This window comes from Felis catus, chromosome F2 (genome assembly GCF_018350175.1).
Source record: "Felis catus isolate Fca126 chromosome F2, F.catus_Fca126_mat1.0, whole genome shotgun sequence".
NCBI classification, from domain to species: Eukaryota; Metazoa; Chordata; class Mammalia; order Carnivora; family Felidae; genus Felis; species Felis catus.
In genome coordinates, this window is record NC_058385.1 from 78,846,381 (window position 1) to 78,867,348 (window position 20,968).

Consider the following 20,968-nt stretch of genomic DNA (forward strand, 5'->3'; position numbering starts at 1 on the left):
TTCCAAATATACTGATACAGAATTAAAATAATTTCAAAATGTCTTATAAAACTAGAGGAACATGTACTGCTGAGGACAGAACGCGGTAGACTCTGAAAAAGCATCTGGAACCTGACTCAGCATGGGAGGGCCGAGTTCCAGCTCTCGATCTGAGGGATGGGCCTGGGCAGAGGCTCCCAATGCCTTATGGGCAGGTTGAAGCCGGGGGTGGGGGGGTGGGTTTGCAGTCCTGTTTCCACCCAGCTGAACAAGAGCACAAGTGGAAAGTTCTGGCCCAAGGGTCCCCTTGTGGTAACCTAGTGCACAGAATGAAGGCACAGCGGCCCTCAGCCCCACTCCAGGGTGCCGGCCACGGTGGGGGTGGAGCCTCAGCTTGGGTCCGTTCCCAACCCCTGGTGAGAGAGACTAAATGGGGGTCCCCGACACCACGGCGGTCACCGCGCACCCTTCCTCTGGTTTGAGAATCAGGGTAATGGAGAAGCACAGAGGTTATGTAACTTTGCCAAGTGAGATGTGAGCCCACGGCAGCAACCAGAACTTTCTGAGTCCCAGGCCGGGCTCTCTCAAACCCTCCTGGCCCGGAAGCCAAATTCTGTCTGTGTGCTGGACTATAGTCCCTGCAGGTACCGAGCCCACGCCCTCCTGGCCCAGAACTGACATTTAGGGTGGGAAATTAATGCCCCATCTGCACCAGCCTTTCCCTGCCACATGTGCACACACACACGCACAGGCACCCATGTGCACACACACACGCGTGCACTCACAAGCAAGCACAGCGTGGGCAGTCCCAGGCACCCTCCTCCTCTTTCTATGGAAAGCTGTGGTGATGGGTTGAGGCAAACATAAATACCTTTTCTCCTCGGGCTCCCTTTTCACCTCGTTCTCCTTGGAGACCCTGTGAGAAGAGGGGTAGATCAGAAACACGGCTCAGCCCAGCTGCTCTGTTCTGAAGGTCTGGGGGCCCACAGATACCCTGCCTGGGAAGGCGGTGAAGATCCCGTCTCCCAGAACTCTCTCTGTACAGCATCCCGTGCTCCCCCCATCAGGCCTGGGCACCTAGGTCCCCACCAGGGTGCGAGGTGAACTTTTGGGGCCGGTTTTCTGGCTGGGGTTCTCCAGGTCCTCCAGACTAGGCTTGAATATACCTGGCCCCTGAGCTGGCCCGGCCAATGGCAGGTTTGTGGCTCTGAAGTCAGTCTCCCCTGCCACCCAGAACCTATGATCCCATCGTGAACATGAAATCCAGGTCATGAAACCTGGGTGCCTTAAAGCCACATTCCTCCACCTCCTCTGGGGAGAGGGCCCCCGCCCTGTCGCGTCCACTCCACCTTCCTGAGAAGCGACACCAGATCCTATGCTAAGAATGCCCTCCACTCTGCGAGCAGAGTTGAGGGAAGCATCAGCCAAGGCGTGGGCTTCTCTGACCACAGGATCTAAACGCAACCGCTACCCCTTGCTCCGCCCACAGTACCCTCTATCCCCTTCACCAGGCTTTCCTCTTCTCCCAGCACTAAGTCCCATGTGACACCTCCTCTGACTCCCCCAAGGAGAATGTGAGCCCCCAGAGGGCGGTGCCTTCTTTCCTTCAATACTGCACCCCCACACAGTCTAGAACATGCCTGCCACTTGATATTCATAAGCACCTGCTGAATGAATACATGAGTCAGTGAGTGACTGCATCAATCACTTGGTTAGCGCCAGAATCTTGTAGAAGTTCTGCTGGCAGGCTACTGCCCACACTAAAAAAGCAGGAGCTGAGAATGATACGGAGCGTCTGCTCTTCTCCCATGTGCCGGGTCCGGAGGGAGATGCCAGGGCCACCAGCACCAGCTGATGAAAGCTTCTCCTGGGAAGGCTCGAGGGCCAGGCCCACAGCTCAGTGCACAGCCCCACTGGAGAGGCGTGGATGCATTACTATGGGAACCCCCTCTGGTCCCCAGTCTCTCCTCTCATTTCCTGGAGAAAGGATCCTTGGACATTCTGCAGAGAAGATGCTAAAGGTTTCCCAGGCCCTATTACCTATTCTAGGAATAACACCTACACCTTTGTCCCTGGAGAAGAGGCACAGGGCCAGAACCACAGGCCGCTATCCCAGAGGGCAGAGGCTCCATGGCCCGCCCAGGCCTCTGGCGGCAGCTGGACATCTGTGCCATTTTAATTCCATCCCAATGCCTTGGCCCGTCACACAGAGATCAGAGGTGTTAAAAGTCTCCCAAGGCAATGCCGGCTGCCATGCTTGAAAATGTCCTTTAACGTTGCTTCTTTTATTTGGAGAGAGTCTCAAATCTCTTACTGAGAACCAAGAATATGATGAGACATCCACGAAGCCACTTTGCTCCTTATCCATCACGTCTATCTGCTCATCGCTTGTTTCAAGGGGCACGTGGCTACTGAACATTTATTGTGGGTCTAGCATTGTTCTAGGGGCAGGGAATTGACAGACTCCACACCCCTTCTGGAGTGGCGGACTGGACCAGCTGGGGAAAAAAAGCTTCTTTAGCTCGGGTGTCAGAAACACCTGGGTTGCTGGGTAAAAATGCAGATTCCCGGGCTTCCCCCAAAGCTGCCGTGCCACTGTCTGGGAATGGTGTCCTAGAAGCGTGCATTTAAACGACCTCCAGGAGGTTCCTAAGGGCCATAATGTTTCAGCATTTCTGGTAAGAAGAGACACCAGCACCTCACTGCCATTGACACGTGCCAAGGCAGCTGGTCCTCTGTGTACAGACTCTGGAGGGGGATTCGCCAGGGGTCTGGGTCCCAATCCCTGGAGAAGAAAACAGAAACCCTTCCAGAGACAAGCCTTTACTTACAGGAGCTCCAACGTGTCCAGGAGGCCCGGGGGGTCCAGGTGGTCCTTGGAATCCCTGCAGAAGAGGGTTCCCAAGAAAGGTGTGGGAAGGGGAAGGAGAGGCAGGAACAGAGGCAAGACCCAGAGACCCCTGCTCCTCACCTACCGCACGCTGCCCCCTTCTACTTAGAGTTCGTGCCGCACCTCCCTTGCCTGGTGGAGCAGGATTCTGCCAGGACTCACTCCCTTGTCTGCTCAACGCCGAGGAACAGCTGGAGTGTGGCCTCCGAGCTATAATGAACCATTTCCATTTCCACTTGCCCTGCGTCCCACGGCCTCCCCACCGTCTGGCCCGGATCTGTGCCCAGCTTCGGAGCGACCTGCCTGATTCCTGTCGCTCGTCATTCACACTCTGCCGTGGGGCCTGCAGAGCCCGGGCGAGTCCTGACAAAGCCGAAACAGAAGTCGGCAGAGCCCTGAGGCTCCTCTGCGGCCTGGACCTCGAACTGCTATGGATTTTAGGCAACGAATTTGGAAATATCTATTAAAAAATCTATTAAAATTAAAATGTGCATTTCTTTAGGCAAAGGCTTGCCAACTTTTGTGATCTATCCTATTGAAATAAAATACAGTATGTAAGGAGAAGCATGCACACACACACACCCACACACACACATGCATTTATTACCATATTGATTTTGGTGAACGACCAGTGAAATTAGAAACAACACGTAGGGTCATCATAGGGAAAAGGTTATGTAAATTATGATGCACCCACGTCATGGAATGAGGTGCACTGACTGAGAGAACAGGTGTGGAAAGAGATCTCTAATCTGTTGTTAAATGAAAAAAGATAAACAGGAGATAGTGGTATGCTTCACTTTTTGTAAGAATTTAAGAAAAATCATAGATGTGAGGATATGCACACACAAGCGTGCGTGCTGTTATACAGGAAGCCTTTGTGGATCTATTCTGCACGAAAACAATTGGTTTTGCATCAAGATTTATCGACTGGAGGGGCGCCTGGGTGGCTCAGGAAGTTAAGCATCTGACTTTGGCTCAGGTCATGATCTGGTGGTTCTTGAGTTCGAGCCCTGCATCAGGTGAGCACGAACCCCGCTTCTCTCTCTCTCTCACCCTCTCTTTCTCTGCCCCTTGTGGGATTCTCTCTCCCTCTGCATCCCTCCCTCTCTGCCCCTCGCTCCCTTGCACCCTCTCTCTCTCTCTGTCTCAAAAAAAAATTATCCGCTGGAAACATCAGAGGAACAGAGCCGAGAGTGACACTTACCCGCATTCCCACCTCTCCAGGAAGCCCCGGCTCTCCCGGCTCCCCCTGCACACACAAAACAGGGTCAGTCACAACCCACTGGGACACAGGTCCAGGCAGGCCAGGGAAGCCCAAAATCTCAGGGGCATCCGTGTCTGGAATTCAAACCCCATCACAGACACAAGGTGGCCATCCATGCAAGGAGACCCAGGCTGCCCTGGGAGACTCGCCATGAACAAGGGAGTTGGTCTTTACCCCACGCGGCACATCCCAACCCCCTTGCTCCTGCTGCTGGAGGTCAAGGGAACTACATGCAGACACAATGGTGGAGAAAGCATAGTGACAAGGAATCCCCATCTGCATGGAGGAGACTGGCCACCAGGAGGGGAGCCGGAGGGGTCCTGCAGAGCACGGGACCCCTCTTTCTCTCCCGGTCTCCATCCCAGACCTCCTGTCCCAGAGTGCTAAAGGCCACAGACAGAGGAGGGGCTCACAGTCAAGGCTCCCACTCCGAGACCTGCTCACACGTGCTGGAAATCACAAACGGAGCATGAGGAGGTGGAACACAGAACCCGTCTCTCTTTGGGTTCCTGGTGAGGACGATCCCTTTTCCCCGGAGCAGACTGGCCCGACCGAGTAGAGATCACTTTTCATCTGGGTTTCTGGGGGTTGTGTCAACTCAGAGGCAGGGGATGCGGAGGGGGAGTCTGGGAGCTGACAAGAGGGAGGCTGGGGGGTTGGGGCATGTGCAGGGGACGGGGTGTATTCTCAGCTGCTCCTCGAACCGGAAATATGAGCGAATCCCCCACTTTGGACCTGGACCTGGTTGCAGGTCTGGGCACAAAGACAAGACCTCCGTGCAGAGTAGCTTGTCAGCTAAAAATGGCTTCCAAGGACACACAGGCGGTGCCCGGTGTCACTGAAGTGATTAGGCTGACCCACAGGGACCTGGGAAGATCCCGGTATGAATGAGCCCCAGCTCAGGCTTGGCCCTGGCAGAGGCCACCGCCCTCAAGGACATGAGCTCCGAGCAGGCGGCTGACTGTGGGGAGGGGTGGGAACAGACATACCCGCATGCCTTTGCTGCCGTCTCTCCCAGGGGGACCGGGCAGGCCCAGGGAACCCTGGGACAGAGAAAGAGAGCAGTAGTCAGTGCAGGATAAAGAGCACAGGAAATGCAGATTCTAGGGCTTCAGCGGAGACCTACTGCATCAGATGGGGTCCGTGCTTTAACAAGACCCCCAGGGGTCCATACGCACCTGACAGCCCCACGCCCCTCCCCGATCATAGTGTGGCCCCTCCTCGCTCCAGGCTCAGAGTCACCCACCCAAAGCACAGTGTCCTCAACCTGGACCCGATCGATATCCGGCCGGATGCTCCTTTGTCAGGGGGCTGCCCCAGGCATTGCGGGATGCCCAGCATCACCCCTACACACCAGCAGCACTCCCCAGTGCTGAAAATCAAATGTCTCCAGTTACTGCCAAAGGTCCCCGAGGGGCAAAATCGCCCTTGGCTGAGCACCACTGGGCTAGAACAGGTATCTAGAAGGATTTCTTAAGCTGGGGCACACTCCGTTCTTTTTTTAAAATTTAAGTTCTAGTTAGTTAACATATAGTATGATAATGGTTTCAGAAGTAGAACCCAGTAATTCATCTCTTAACACCCAGTGTTCATCCCAACAAGTGCCCTCCTTAATGCCCATCCCCCCTTTAGCCCAACCCCCACCCACCTCTCTGCAGCAACCCTCAGTTTGTTCTCTGTATTTAAGAGTCTCTTATGGTTTGTCTCCCTCTCTGATTTTATCTTATTTCTCTTCCCTTTACCTATGTTCATCTGTTGGGTTTCTTAAACTCCACGAGTGAAATCATATGATACTTGCCTTTCTCTGACTTATTTTGTGTAGCATAATACCCTCTAGTTCCATCCACGTTGTTGTAAATGGCAAGATTTCATTCTTTCTGATTGATGAGTAGTACTTCATTGTATATATGGAGTGTGTATATGGAGTGTATATGTGAAGTGTATATGTGGAATGTATATATGGAGTGCGTATGTGGAGTGCGTATGTGGAGTGTGTATATGGAGTATATATGTGAAGTGTATATGTGGAATGTATATATGGAGTGTATATGTGGAGTGTATATATGGAGTGTGTATATGGAGTGTGTATATGGAGTGTATATGTGGAGTGTGTATATGGAGTGTATATGTGGAGTGTGTATATGGAGTGTATACGTGGAGTGTATATATGGAGTGTGTATATGGAGTGTATATGTGGAGTGTATATATGGAGTGTGTATATGTGGAGTGTGTATGTGGAGTGTATATATGGAGTGTGTATATGGAGTGTGTATATGGAGTGTATACGTGGAGTGTGTATATGGAGTGTATATGTGGAGTGTATATATGGAGTGTGTATATGGAGTGTATATGTGGAGTGTGTATGTGGAGTGTATATGTGGCATATATACCACATCTGCTTTATATATTCGTCAGTTGATGAATATTTGGGCTTTTTCCATAATTTGGATATTGTTGATAGTGCTGCTCTAGACATTGGGGTGCACGTGCCCCTTCAAATCAGCATTTTTGTAACCTCTGCATAAGTACCTAGTAGTGCAATTGCTGGGTCACACTCCATTCTAATGGACCACATGCAGAAGCCCATGACAGGCACACTCATGGGGCAGCTGTGAGGAAGAAGGGGGGACATGGGCCAGGCTGCTCAACTCCCACACCCATCCTGGGGAGTGCATGGTGGGGGGCATTTAAAAACAGCGATTCCGGGATCTCTGAGCTCCCATCCAGCTCGGACACCGTTTGATTCAAGTCAAAGGATTCTGCCAAGATCTCCAGCCCGGCTCCCTCCCTCCGTCAATTTTCTGTGGGACACTGAGTAAGTCAATGCCGTTTTCCAGACACTCCCATTTGTGAAATGAGGTTATTGGACATTCAACAAACATGCGAACTGATGAACCTATTAGAAATATTTAGCAAACACCGTGCTGCACTGTGTTCTCTACCTCTACGGTCTTATGCAGACTGCCAATGACCCCGCGAGGCAGGTCCTGCTTCTCAAAGGTGCATCAGACATTGTGCATTTCCAGGTTCACCTATAAATTGTGTGTGTGCAAATGTGTGTCTGCAAACATGCACACACATACCAAATTTCTAAAATTTCTATGAAGTGCCTTCCACGGACTCAACATCCCTTCTGAGCCAGTGTGACACTGAAAACAGAAACACACAGACAGACAACTGGGGCCCTGGAGTCAGACAGACGTGAGTCTGTGTCCCAGCTCTGCACCTTTCTAGCTGTGTGACCTCACGCCAGCCACTCTGGAGGGCCATGTGCCACTGGCCTGTCATCTGGTGGACGAGGAGGCCAGCAGCAGGACCACCGCAAGGTGAGCGAGGGCTGGGGAAGAAAGTGCACACTCAGCTGTGGGAGCATCACTGGGCTGCGGGCGGTACGCAGTCATCGCAGCTCCTGCCCACGATCGCTGAGGGTTACATGGAACCACACCGCCTCAGGCACACTTGCAGCAGGGAAATGATGCCGTCAACCGTGTGCCATGTGTGTGCCACATCACACAAGGTGTGTCCTCCCGTCCTCGCAGAGCAAGTTAATGGTGGAGACAGGGCACCTGTGCCCACACAACACACTCATTTGCTAGTAAGTGCTTGGTTCTTACGCTCAGACCAGGAGGGTCCCGTCCTGGAGACTGAAGGGATTTGTTGGCGTGGGTGGAAGCTTCCAGAGGAGGGATGTCTCCAGGCAAGGCAGCCCGGGGGATGGAGCATCAAGGACATAGTAGGCTGAATGCCAGCTCCCGCCAACCTTGCTTAGAGGAAGGAGGGACACTTGGGGAAAACAGCTTAGTACCTGGTGGTCTCAGTTTCACTTTCTGTAAAATGGGAACAATCACAGCCACCACAAAGTTTTTGTAAGTGTTGAATGTCTCCATGGTGCTCCCTGTAACATTTCCAAAGTTGTTCTGGGTGACACCAGTTTGATTTGTAATTAAATTGTGAGGGGGGGTGTGGGAAGGTAGGGGGTTCTTCGGCCAAATGGGTTTGTGAAATACAGAAATACAGAGTTAAACCCAGTTAAACAGGTTCCTTTACAGCAGGCTTCCTTGAAGACTTGACTATGCTTGCTGATGGTGGTTCTCCAGTGTCCTTGCCCACTCGACCTGGCCACAGGGCATGTGGGGGGCTGGGGTGGCTCAGGGCACACGGGGAGATGCACGTACACTTCACTGTGCCTCATCACGGGCAGAACCAAGGCCTTCACACCCTTGCGTTAAAGAATCCAGGCTGCCACTGGCAAGGCTTCCGAAGGGCTAGAAAGGAGAATTGTTCACAGAGTAGGAGGAGGAAAGTCGAGACGGTCTCCAGTTGGCCAGCATCATACTTAGGTGTGGTTTGGGGAGGGAGGAGACTTCCTCATTGGTCTTCAGGTGCACGTGGCTGTCCTTGGTCGGATACAGGGGGCAGGTGAGCAGTCTACGGATGCTTCACATGATGAAAGGTCATTCAGTATTAGGGACCCAGGGTTTTCTGTGGCCGCTGCTCCCTCGGAACAAGTTTGAGTCGGCGGGCACACTTTCTGGGGTCGAACTGCCCGCAGCTTCCTTACGAGCAGAGGCTGCCACGACAGGCGATCTCTCAGCCACCATTTACACGTCCGCACAATGGGGATGAGGCCCTGCCTCGCGGATGAGTCCCTATTTTGGAACTCAATGGTCCAGACGTGAAGGAGGCACCCGGGACAGGCGGAAGTGGTTTCTGAGATCCCGAGCGCGGACCGAACATCCGTTAGCACCCCTCCGTTAGCACTGAGAGTGGCAGAACCACCGGGAACATCACAGCGATGTTAATACCAACATAACATAACAATAAGCGACGCTGAAGAGGCTGCTACTGGCCGACAGGCCCCGATGAGGATTCACCACATGCCAAGCACGGAGCACTTCCCTTTCAGCAATGCCTCCGACTCCTCCCGGGACGCTTCTACAAAAGAGACGCGACTACAATCTTGATTTCACAGTTTATGAAATGGAAGCACGGGGATTCTATCGTTTGTCCGAAGTTACAGCATCTGTACACGGAAGCCCATCTTTGGGCTCCAGACTCTGCCCCTGAGCAGCGTTTGCACACACTGGTTCAGGGCATGTTCACGAGTGTCTTTCTCCTCACTTTACGTGGAACACATGGGCACAGAGGGCCCACGCTTGCCTGAGTCCGCCTAGCGGCTGGCATGGCCGGGGTGGGCAGGCTGAGGCAGCAGTGCCTGGGCGCCCAGCCTTGCTCCCCTTCTCCAAGGACCTAGTTCCTCCCCCACGGCCTCAGCCAACCCTTACTCCCTGGGAAAGCATCAGAGCTCCTTCAACTGGCTGACCGGAGGCTGGCGCTCCGCATGAAGCCAGGAGGCTGGTGGTCAGGCATAGGGCAGCAGGCTTAGCTCCCCAGCTGCCTCATCTCCAAGACCCATGTTTTATCCCCTGTCCCATCCTGCACCAAACTGAGTGCATGGCATGTGCATTTGCAGATGGCAGGGACCCCTACCCACTTAACTCTGCTTTTCTACAACTCTAGGACTAAATGCAAGATTTCCCAAAAGGGGGAATGTCAGAGAAGAGTAAGGACTTCCTTTAAGGACCTGCCTTCAACGGCGCTTCCCTCCAGAATCAGGCCTATTGTGGGAGCCATTGCAGAGCTCACCCCAGGTGCTGGTTACCCAGTTAAGATGGTGGGTCCTTGAAAGGCCAGTCTGTCTTCTGGCTTCTGTAGCTGAAGGCAGGGGAAGGGGTGTCTGGGTTGGCTCCTGCCTCAGGAATAAAGGGGAGGAGGGTAGTAGGGCATTGGAGCTCCCAGGACCATCTAATAAAGGGAGCCAGGGAGGAGACCAGAGACAATGCCAGAGAGAACGCCACAGAGTTCTGGAACTTTCCCTCTGCCCAGTTGTCACATTCCAGCCCTGGTGGTGCCTTCCAACAGATGCCCAGTAGATGGCTCTGGGTGAATCTGTCTCACCCACTAGACAGGAGCTCCATGAGTAGGGGTGTCAGGGCATCAGCATCTCCCTGTCAACACTGCCTGCTTGGCACAGGACCCCACCAGTGCTGTGTGCTTCAATCCCTTCCTAAGCTCTGTGGGCTTGTAAGGGAGACAGTAGGGAGGCCCTCCTACTTTAAAGTTAGGCTTGTGGGTAAGAAAACCCCCAGGGGCGCAGAGGACAGCAGGTGTGGAAAACCAGAGCCAGAAAACTGTGGTTTCAAACCCTCCATCACTTAGTACAGATGGTCATGGTCTAGTTTGTGAAATGCTCTGATACTCAGTCTTCGTGTATAAATAGGGATCACAAATCTAGGTACAGGATTTGTGCATCCCAAGGACATGGGCAGCTTGGCAAATTGGTTTTAGGCGATTGGTATCATGAAACCAGCCACTTCTCCATGATGGGAGGGCCACCCTTGTTTTGTCATCAAAGAAACTGTCTGGATGCCTCTTTAGAGGCGAATGTTTTCTTTGTCCAAGAGGATAGCATCTCTTTTCAATCTTATTAAAAGATAAGGATAACCATGCCAGCACTGCAAAACAGATTCTGAGAAATTTCCACTTGTAAATCCTCATGAGATCCAGGCATTTATCAGATGGGTTTCTGCTCTTATGAAAATTGTCAACCTGCCTCAACTATTGCATGTTTTTGTGTCCCCTAAGCTTGGCTTCCCAGAACACCACCATGCCCTATAACACACCTTCCAAAATCCCCCAGGTGGACTCCCCATCAGCTGACGGCAGCGTCTTTGCAAAGGGCAAGTTACAGCCCTGGGTCGCCTGCCCGATCCCGTCATGAAACCCACTCACTGTCTCTGAGCCCCACTTCATCATTTGTAGGATAGAGACCCACACTGCTCTCAGATGGAAAAAGGGGTGTGGACGTAATTAAAATGACAGTTGTTTGCACTCTCCTGAGAATGAGAAACACATTCTTAAACCTGTGGGGAGGGTCAAAAAAGGAGAAGAACGGAGATGCTCCAGGAATTGGTCAAGTCAGGTGCAGGGAATGTTTTAAAGGGGATATGTGTAGCTAAGGATCCATGGTAAAGTATAACAAAAGGAGGGAAATGAAGGGAAGGAAGGAAGGAAGGAAAGAAAAGAGAGAAATGAAGATCAAGACAGAAGGGAAAGCAACAGGACTAGACCAGAGGAGAAGGGTATGAACTGGCAAGGAGCCTCTGCCGTCCGTTAGCTGAGTGGAATGAGCAACTTCCCCTCCCGGGTTGCAGCTCCTTCACCTGCGCAAAAGGTAACACGAGAAGGACTGTTACCTCTGGCCCAAGGTGGTGGGTTAGATGCCTGGAGACAATGGGGAAAGGCTTTAAATGTAGGGAAACTCAGACAAGCATCAGAAATTATTATTTTGGGTAAACTACCCAAACTCCCATTCTTCACCTGTAAAAAGGAAGTCACTCAGATTAAGAGGATGACAATAGATGATGTACGTGAAACCCGTTACAGGAGATAATCAGGGCTCAGGGAAGAGGGCAGGACCTTGAAGCCATGTCTCCGTGGACCTCTCTGCCCACCCCCCGCCCCCACACACTGCCTCTGTGGTCTCACTGGGAGCCCCCAGGAGGGTAACAAGGGGCAGGAGTCATCCGCCCACACCTGCTGTCAAACCAGAGGTCCAGGAATTATGTGGTTACTCACTGGGAAAAATACAGAGAAAAGATAGAGAAGATACTTCCCCTGTTCTTTTGGTTAACTATCAGACTTTTTTCCAAATGTTGACAAAGAGATCGCCTCATTGCTAGACAAGCATGTTAGTATTACTCTTGGTTCACCTGGTAAGAGACCATAGGTCCTGTAGGTGGGGTCTGAGGAGTCCCCTGGGCAGTGACCCTCAACGAGCGGCTCCTGGGCCAGCAGCATCAGCATCGCCTGGGCCTTGCTAGAAAGACAGATTCTCTGCCCGGCTCCCAGTCCACGGAACCAGACGCTCTGGGTGTGGGGCCCAGAACACTGGTTTAATAAACACTCCTGGTGATTCAGATGCTGGCAAGTCTGAGAAACACTGCTCAGCACTGATAAATGCCAGCTGTGGGGCCAGAAAACAGGAGCACAGCTCCTGGCTCGGCCACACGGAGAGAGAAACTCACATGGTTCCTGGTCACACGGTGAATACACTTGTAAAACGAGGGCAGCAGTATTTACCTCCAAGCTAAGTAGCATGTCCACGAGTCCTGGCAGACCACGGTACTCACAGATACCAGGTGCTGTTAGATTCTTAGAGGCTCTACAAATTATCCTATATGAACGGAGGAAAGGAAAGGACACCCCATACCACAACACACCCCATCTGGAACACAAATTTCCAATAACACTCTCCAGGCTTTGGGAGGCCGACAGACTTACAGTGAGGCCATCCTCAGGAGACAGCGGGAGCCCGGACATTTCACAACTGCCAGCCACCCCTGGGGATAAGACCTCACCGATGGCCGGGATGCTGAAGACATCATCTGGCGTATAAAAAATGTAACACTATGCTGGTGTAATGGTAATTATACTTAATATTTATGAGCACTTTTTTTTTTTTACAAATATAAGTCTTTATTTTCATTGGGTCATTTTGTCCTTATGAGCAACTCTCTAAGACAGGTAGTATCAGTCACCAATTTATACAGGAAGAAAGTAAGGGCTAAGGGGTTGAGGAACTGCACAATGTTACACAGCTGCCAAGTGGCCAAGCAGGGTCTGAAGCCGCCAGGCTGTGTCCAGGGTCAACGTCTTTAGCCGCCCCTGTCTCCTGCCCCATCCAACGGTCCTGCAGCCCAGCATTTGTCCTCCTCACAAGTGCTCCCCACCTCCTATACTAAGCCCTTGGTCCTGTGACTGGCCCATTAGACTTGGCAAGTGCCTGAGTGTCAGACAGAGCTGGGGAAAGGTGCAGACTTTCCTATTCCAGCTCTGCCTGGGGCTGTGAGATCCCGTGAACTCAAACTTCCCCAGCGTGTCCTTCAGCACCACGGACAGGGGCTGTGGCACCATTTTTCTCTCAGTCTTTTGCCCCCAACCCACAAGGCTACGTGAGGGCAGAGAAGCAGCTAAACTTATTTTCCCCTAAACCCTTTAATTATTATAAAAATAGAAGGCCTTCAACCACAGTTATCCAACTCGATAACCATGAATAATGCACATTAATGCAGAGGCTAACAATAGGAGATGGGGCTGCTGATTAAGCCAGCCGTGAGCAAAGAGAAAGGAACCCAGAGCTAGAGGCAATGGCATAAATATATCTTAGGAGCTTCACACATACAAACACGCACGTATAATTTACATTTTATGGCTCAGAAGCTCCACAATGCAGTCATTACATGAAATAAGCCAATTCCCACAAGGGACACAGTTGTTGAGGGTCAAGGATTCCCAGATACCAGCACTGCTTTCGGAGAAGGGTGGAAAACTGGCAGTGGCCAGTGCCATGGATAACAGCGGGTCACTCTGTGACTTTGGGCATATGCCCCAGACTCCCTAAGAGGCTGCACGAGGCTGAGACTCAAACTCAACAGCCTGGCACACACCAAGAGCTCAATAAAAGCGGTTAGGATTCTTTCCACACACGGCACTTTCTTTGAGACGAAGTCACTATGCCATTCCAGATAAAGTCCCCACACGTTGGCCATTGGACTGTGCATGGCTCCTATTGCTAATGCCTCCACATCCTCTCAGAAAGAATCCATGAAATAAAAATGTGCCCACTGCTCCTTCGAAACCCCACACATGTAGAAGTAGCACTGTGTGGTTTCTAGAAACCTTTCCTGGTCCCTGGTCTGGAAAGGAGGCAAGAGGAAGAAAATCCCTATGTGGCAAGGTCCTCTCATCACCCCCCACCAATTCTGCAAGCCATTCTACAAAGATTCCATGATACGCCACCTCACAATTTCAGACAGTCTGGCCTTGAAAGACACCAAAGAGAAGAAGTAGCTCAGGGGAGGACCTGTTCTTTACCCTGGAGACAGCACACAGTGTGTCTGCCATGTTGGTGCCATTGCGACAGCTGGTCTGACTGTTCCCCACAATAAGATCCCCAGGCACTGCCGTGAAGGCTTCACAGGAAAGGCCCCCAGTGAGCTCAGACCAGGCTTAAATGGGATCATTCCTAGCTCTTACCTGCTCTGCCCAATCAGCTGCGCAGTGGCCAGTGACTTTTTTTGTGGACACTCCTCATCATCCTCTGGGCTCTCAGGTGCAAACGGTTGCATTAATCATACCTTAAGGCTCATGTTCCTCATTTCACTGTCCCTCCCCAGTCCGAGGGTGCCCTGTGTGCCCCTAAATGGGTAGCTGTTAGGATTCTGAGCAAGCCAGAGCGTATGATAAACTACTTTGCCCTCTTCCTACAGCATCTTACAGTGAAAACATCAATGTGTGTGTTTTCCAAGACTCAATGGCTTTGCCATGAATTGCGGAGAGAGGAATGGATGAGATGGTGCCCTGCGGGGCCTCCTGGCCCCATGCATGAGGGCTCGAGGGTTACTGGGTCAGAAGCATCTCTGGTATTTCAAGAGGCAGAGCACACTGGTGGATGCACAAGGAGGAAGCAGTCTCAGGGAGGAGAAACACCAAGAGGAAGCCCTGGGAACATGAGCGCAGAATTGGCAAGACACAGATGCAGGGGGAGAAGGGTGTGTTGGGGCCCCGTCACAGCAGCAGGTGTGAAGTGCGCTCCAAACACGTGGACTTTACCTGCCAGCTAACGCTTGATGCTGAGCACAGCTCAGTAGGGACCAGTGTCACAACAGCATTTTATAATCAAACATAAATTCATGGCCACTTGCATGTTTCGGACAAGATGGCATGTCTCAGAGAAGGACAGTTGGAACTGAGGACTTCCAGGTGCCCTGCCCCACTGCTGGGAGTGACTTCTTGGCAGGTGGGTCCCCAATTTCTCTCCAGCTGGCTGCCTTTCCTGAGAGGCTGGAGACTTCAGGGTCTGCAGCAATGTGGAGGATGCCTCTTTGTCCTTGGGGGAACACGTGCAGAACCTAGTCTTCCAGACCCAGGGACCAGGTTGCCTCTGCCAACCACTATGAACCTGGTCCCGAACAACCCTCCTTAGTTGCATCCTGATGGCCTTGGACTCTCCTGAGTTTTCCACTCAGCATCTTATTTCTTCAGCTTCATGATGACCCACCGCACAAAGGCTCTCCTAGGACACGAGGACCCCAGGACACTCCGGCTCGTTGCTCGCGGCTCTGGCATTCCCTTCAGGACATTCGGTCAAAATTTCGAGAAGGCGACACCTCGGCTACTGGTTTGACTCAGTTTCCTCCTTTGCCGAGTTTGTCCTGTCGGGTTTGTGATCCCGGGAAGATTGGAAAAAAGCCATAAAAGACAAGGAACTGATGTTTGCGTGACCTGAGCCAGCCAGCCCAATAAAACTCGGCCGAGTTTCTTCTGTTTGCTCGTATATTTTTTCCGGTGCACCACACCGTGAAATCTGAGCACAAAATCCATCTGAACTTTTATTTATCGCCATATGGATTTCTGCAGAAATGCTTAAGAAAGGACTTTCTGGTCATTGTTGTTTTTGAGTTTCTTCCCTTCTACCAAATGCTGAGTACTGAGTTGCTGACCCAAGCATGGCTCTATGGGACACTCTGCCCCAATTTCGTCCCCTACGGGTCTCAAATGCCCTTGTTACCTGCAAGGTGTGAGCAGCACTGATGAGGGGCTGTGGAGCTCTCTCCCTATGCTGTCCCTACGGTGTGCCACTCCAGGCACCCAGCCCTGCCCCACCTCCATACCCTGGTCCTGACTGGTCCTGCCTGGGGCCCCTTCCACACCCCAACCCCACTCTAATTGGGAGTATTAGTGCCGGCTGCTGTTCATAAAGACAACGCTGGCAGGAAATGCAGCGTGTGGTGTGTCTGAGCAGCCGGAGATGCTGTCCGCATGGTCGCTCAGCAGCATCACTTACAAGGATCCATTTCGGGGCCGACCTCTGAGGGTCACCTCGCCCTGCTCCAACTGGCTCATTTCACTGCAGCAAAAATGGCTGGAGGAGCATCAAGGCTGTCATCCTCACAGCCGCGGGCCCAGGGAGAGAACATCTGCCTCCAGGCTTCGAAGCAGAAGTACTGAGTTTGTATGGTTGGGTCTAACTTAGATAATGTGTCTGAACGGATCCTCCTGCTCAGGGAATTGGAGCATGGATGGCTTGCACTTGACTCTTGCTAATGCTTGCCGAAGTCGTTATTTAGCAGGGGCCTGTGAAGTTCTTTCCTGGATCCCCTTATTTAATGAACCCTCATGTCAACGTTAGGAGAGCGTGGTTGTTTCTAGTCTCTCTTATGCACAGGAGAGGAAACTGAGGCACTAAGAGCAGTGGAGACCTCCCCAAGGTTATGCGGCAGGAGAGGGGCAGCTCCAGGTTCCCAAAGCCCAGTCCTCAGCCACTGCCCTGTCCTGCCATCTGGACCCACGGCCGTCATGCCCTCCAGGGTTCCGCACTCCAAAATCACGCCGCTTGGGGATTTCACGCACAAACATTGTGAATGTACTATATTTAAAAGGATTTTCATTATGTTAAGACTTAGTCTTTGGTTAAATGTTTACAGATGTTGTAGCACCAGGAAGAGTAATTAACAAGACATATGGAACCCCCCAAATCCCACTGCCCCAACGTGCTGGTTGTTTGCACCACACACACGTCTTTTTATGTGTGAGCACGTAGGGCTTCCTGGCCTCTATTTCATTTGCATTATGTTGCATGCATAGCTCCCTGTCGTAAGGTGTTCCTAATTCTCACTTATGCCCATCTGGCTGCTGCAACGTGATACTCCATTAGCTTGTTTCCCATTTCTCGTTGCCATTGTAGTTGTCACGAGTACTTACAAAAGACAGAGTCAGCTTGTGGTATTTTTGTTTCTGTTTCTGTCTTTCCTTTCATATGAATTGTGCTCATGATAACTTCCTAGACATTTTTGGGGGGATGCATCTTCTCGCCACCGCCCCCCCCCCCCAGTGCAACACCTACTATCCTAGGAAACCCTTGGGGTGCTCTGCTGATGTGACTGTCCTCTGCTCCTCGGTCCCCTGAGGCTCAGACAGGGTCCTGAGTGTGTGTCAACAGCATGGCAGGTGGAGGCCACAACCCGGCTTATCTAGGGACCCGCAAGAATCACACTCTGGACCACAAGGCTGTGCTCAGGCACCTGTTTCCTCCACGGAACCGGTGAACGAGCCCCTGGCGGGGGCCCCAACCCAGGTTTTAGGGCTCTGTGAGCCCACCACCCTCTCTCATACAAGGTACTTGAATGCTTTCCGCTGAAGAAACACACATTACTCTTCTCCGGGTTTTGGCAATTTCCAGCAGAAGGACAAGAAAGGCAAGGAACGGATTTTTACGTGTGCTTACCTGAGCCAGGGACTAAGCCAGGTGCTTTTACAGGCATGAGCAACCTCCCATGATCCCCACAACCACCACACAGGGGAGGCACCACTGCACCCACTTTACAGAGGGGACACTGAGGCTCAGGGACACACCAGCCGAAGATCACCCAGCCTCTGCAGAGCTGGGATCCAAGCCATGTCTGCCCAGCTCCCCAAACCTGCTTTCCTTCCATCACCTGAACCCAGGTCTGAGCACAAAACCAAGACTTCCTCTTCCTTCCTTCCTTCCCCCCCAGGTGCCAGGTTTCTAAAGAAAAGACGACAGCCCCAGAACGGCAGAGATGTGCCCAGTGTCACATTAGGCAGGAGCCCTGCAGAGGGAAATTGGAGCAGATGCTCTGGCGTGCAGACACCAGAGGGCGCTGTGGGCCCAGGAACGGGACATAACCCAGTGGCTCTGGGTTTGTCCAGAGGCAGCATTGGTCCCCACAGCAGAAAGACCCCCCAGGATGCACCACGAAGAAGCTCACTGGAAACTCACATTTTGGTCTTGTTTCTGTTGTTCCTAAATCTTTCCACTGGTGGGGCTCACGGTCTGGCTAATGCCGCAGACTTCACCTCCATGGCACCCAGACCGACTCAGTGCCCACCCAAAGGAACCCTCATGCCAGCGTCTCACTGTGCTGGTCAATCTTCTCTGCAGGGAAGAACCCAGGGCAGAGGGCACTGAGGTCATCACCCCTCCCTGCTCTCTCTGACTGCATCCGAATTGGTCCAGCCCAGCCCAGAGCAGCGGCTATATGCCCTCATCACCACCACCAAATGAGCTGGAAATTAACTGAAGATTATGGGAGTAACAGGAACAGAGCATCACCAGCTCGATAGGCACTGCATCAACCCCTTCATGTACACTGCCTCCTTCGGTGGTGGGAACCACTACCATCCCCTTCCCCCTTTCACAGAAGAGGAAACTGAGGCTCAGAGTAGACCAAGGACGGACATGGGGTCAGCACGAGGTGGAGCCAGATTCTGAAGCTGGGTCTCCTCCACGCAGTCTGTGATCTCCCTACTGGGTGAAGCTGGTCCTCAGTCCTGGGTGACGGAGCCCCAAATCCATTCAGCCATCCGCTCATGTGGCAAAGCCCATGCTTGAGGCCAGCTGTGCCCCAGATGCTTCGGAGGTTCATCCTCCTTTCCTCTCCCTTTATGGCCACAATGCCTGGGCTGTGGGCAGCAGTTTGGGGGCATCCCCTAAAAGGCTGCCCCCCCTGACCTTAGTCTGATTTTACATATATTAAAACACTGGGGGAGACTGGCCCCAAGAACTCTCTGGTGAATATGGGAACCAGAGAGGAGATCAGCTTCCAAGACAAGGGGCAGAAGCAGTCCAGGAACATGGCACCATGCAATGGTCTAGGGCATCTGATGTGGGAGCCAAGGAGGGTCAGGAGGCCAAGAGCCGCGTGACCTTGGGCCAGTCACCTACCTTCTCTGAGAGCCAGTTTTCTCAGCTGCTGGGGAAGGGGGGCTTTAATCAGCCCTCCAGCTGCCTGCCCTTCCCTTTAGTAATAACCAGTGATTATGTTTCCCACCATCCCATTAACTTGTGACCCTGGGCAGGTCACTTGACCTCTAAGCTTTATTCTCCCCATCTGTGAAATGGGCGTAAGTAGTGCCCTCCCTAATGCACTGTCTTCATCACGAGACCTAAGGTATGGGGCACGCTGGCCCTCCTAGAGGCCAACACACATCCTCACAGTTAATTACATGCCAGAAACACAAGACACACAGCCACGATCAGAGAAATACAATCCCTGGACCCACTGGGCTCCAGTCCATCTAATCCCCTCACTCGAGGCACCTGCTATGGGGACAATATTCAAGTGCAGAAGTTTGTTGGGCCCTGTCCAAATGCATTAGTCACCGGTGACCTTCTCTGCTCTGTGGACTCTATCAGTCCCCGTGACCCACCCTGGCCCTGGCTCATCCTCGAGGGGGAAGCAGAGACTCTAAGCTATAGAAGACAGCCCTGGGGAATCGGGCTGGGTTGGGCTGATTCCCAAGTCTCAGAGCTGCCGCCTGCAAGAGCCTTTATGCATCATCTTGTCCCACCCCCTCGCTTTTACAGATGATGAAGCAGAGGCCCAGAGAGGGAGGTGACTCACCCCAAATCACACAGCTAATATGTGGCAGATTCCAGACTCAGACTTTGCTAAAAATGTCCAACTGCAAGAGAATGTCAACTAAGGACAGAGCCAGAACTGCTAGAGTCTGTCCAGCGGCCCATCTGTCCTGCCAGCACCAAGTATGTGAGAAGGTCTCCCCGGCTGGGACTGTGAGCTGGCAGCTTCGAGTCCTCAATGTGGTGCTGCAGGCAGGGGTCTGGGGCACCAGGGAGGTGGCTCCAGGCATCAGGAGAATAACGCTGCTCCTTCTGAGCTAAACCAGAACAGACAAGGCCCAGCAGCACCTACTGCTCAAAAGAGAAAAGAGGCCCATCACTTCCTGCCTGGGGACATCTCTCCAGCCAGAGGACGTGCTGGTTCCAGGAGACGCATGTTGGTATCGCCCACCAAGCACCACCCGGGCCCAGCACCCGGACTTCAAGGGCTCCGGCAACCCCAGTCCTGATAGGAACATCCGGGTCTCTTGCTAATCCCTGTGCTCCGGGCCCACAGGAGCCTGGCAAGCTGGCAACAATGGGCAAAAGTGGTTACTGACTTTGAGCATCTTGCCTCCAGGCGCTGGGCTTTTAAACCACACCGGAAGGATGGATGGTGGCCGCCAGCCCCGTCCTCAGTGTCAGGACACCCAGACTGGGAAACTGGTGGCAAAGTCATGCTGTGCTGTGTACCACGCTGGCTCTCAGACTGCTCTCCTGTAGGAGTGATTGTGTGTGTGCACACACGTGTGCACACACACACACACCCAGGGCTAGGGTCACACTGGATAGATGTTTTCCCATGTGCTTTCAAAATTAACAAAATACTATTTTCATTTTCTAGGTCATTAATCGTTGGTCTAGATGTGGTCCGGCATCCCCGAGTACCACTGCATTCCTTAGCCGTGCGGTAACTTAGTTCACCCTCTGCCTGCTACACGGCACATGCTCGTGTCCAGTCTCACGACTTACACAGAGTAAAACGCGGAGTGTGAACTTCGGTGCGTCCGTGATTTATCTCTGTGGAGGAAACCTCTGGGGTGAAAGTGCTTGGTAAAAGGGTACCTGCAGGGAGAGAACGGGCTGGCCACATGAAAGCTGTGTCCCCAGTAAGGGGACAGTGCGGCACCTGCTCATACGGCCAGCCCTACGCGAGGGTGTGAGGACAAAACCATCCAGGGTCCATCAGCGGTGCATTCTGAGTCCTGCGCTCTGGTGAGACATTAGCACAAATGCACGCCTAGAAGTCCTGTGGCTGTCTCCTGGTCGGGGCGGGGGGGGGGGGCACGCAGGTACATTTTTAATGGCTGGTGCAAGTCAACGAATGGCATTTTAGTGCCACCCTGAT

At 52.5% G+C, this 20,968-nt stretch overlaps 1 protein-coding gene across 5 annotated transcripts in view; it reads right to left on the bottom strand.

Annotated features, from left to right (window-relative positions):
• The window catches only part of COL22A1 (collagen type XXII alpha 1 chain), a 260,776-nt gene that overhangs the window by 155,029 nt on the left and 84,779 nt on the right, over nt 1-20,968 (bottom strand). For all 5 annotated transcript variants that reach the window (XM_023248206.2, XM_023248207.2, XM_019823180.3 and 2 more), the window contains exons 13-16: nt 5,126-5,179; nt 4,077-4,121; nt 2,811-2,864; nt 851-895 (exon numbers count right to left, since the gene is read on the bottom strand). In XM_023248206.2, coding sequence (XP_023103974.2) covers nt 851-895; nt 2,811-2,864; nt 4,077-4,121; nt 5,126-5,179 — 198 coding nt within the window. The remainder of the gene's footprint in view (nt 1-850; nt 896-2,810; nt 2,865-4,076; nt 4,122-5,125; nt 5,180-20,968) is intronic.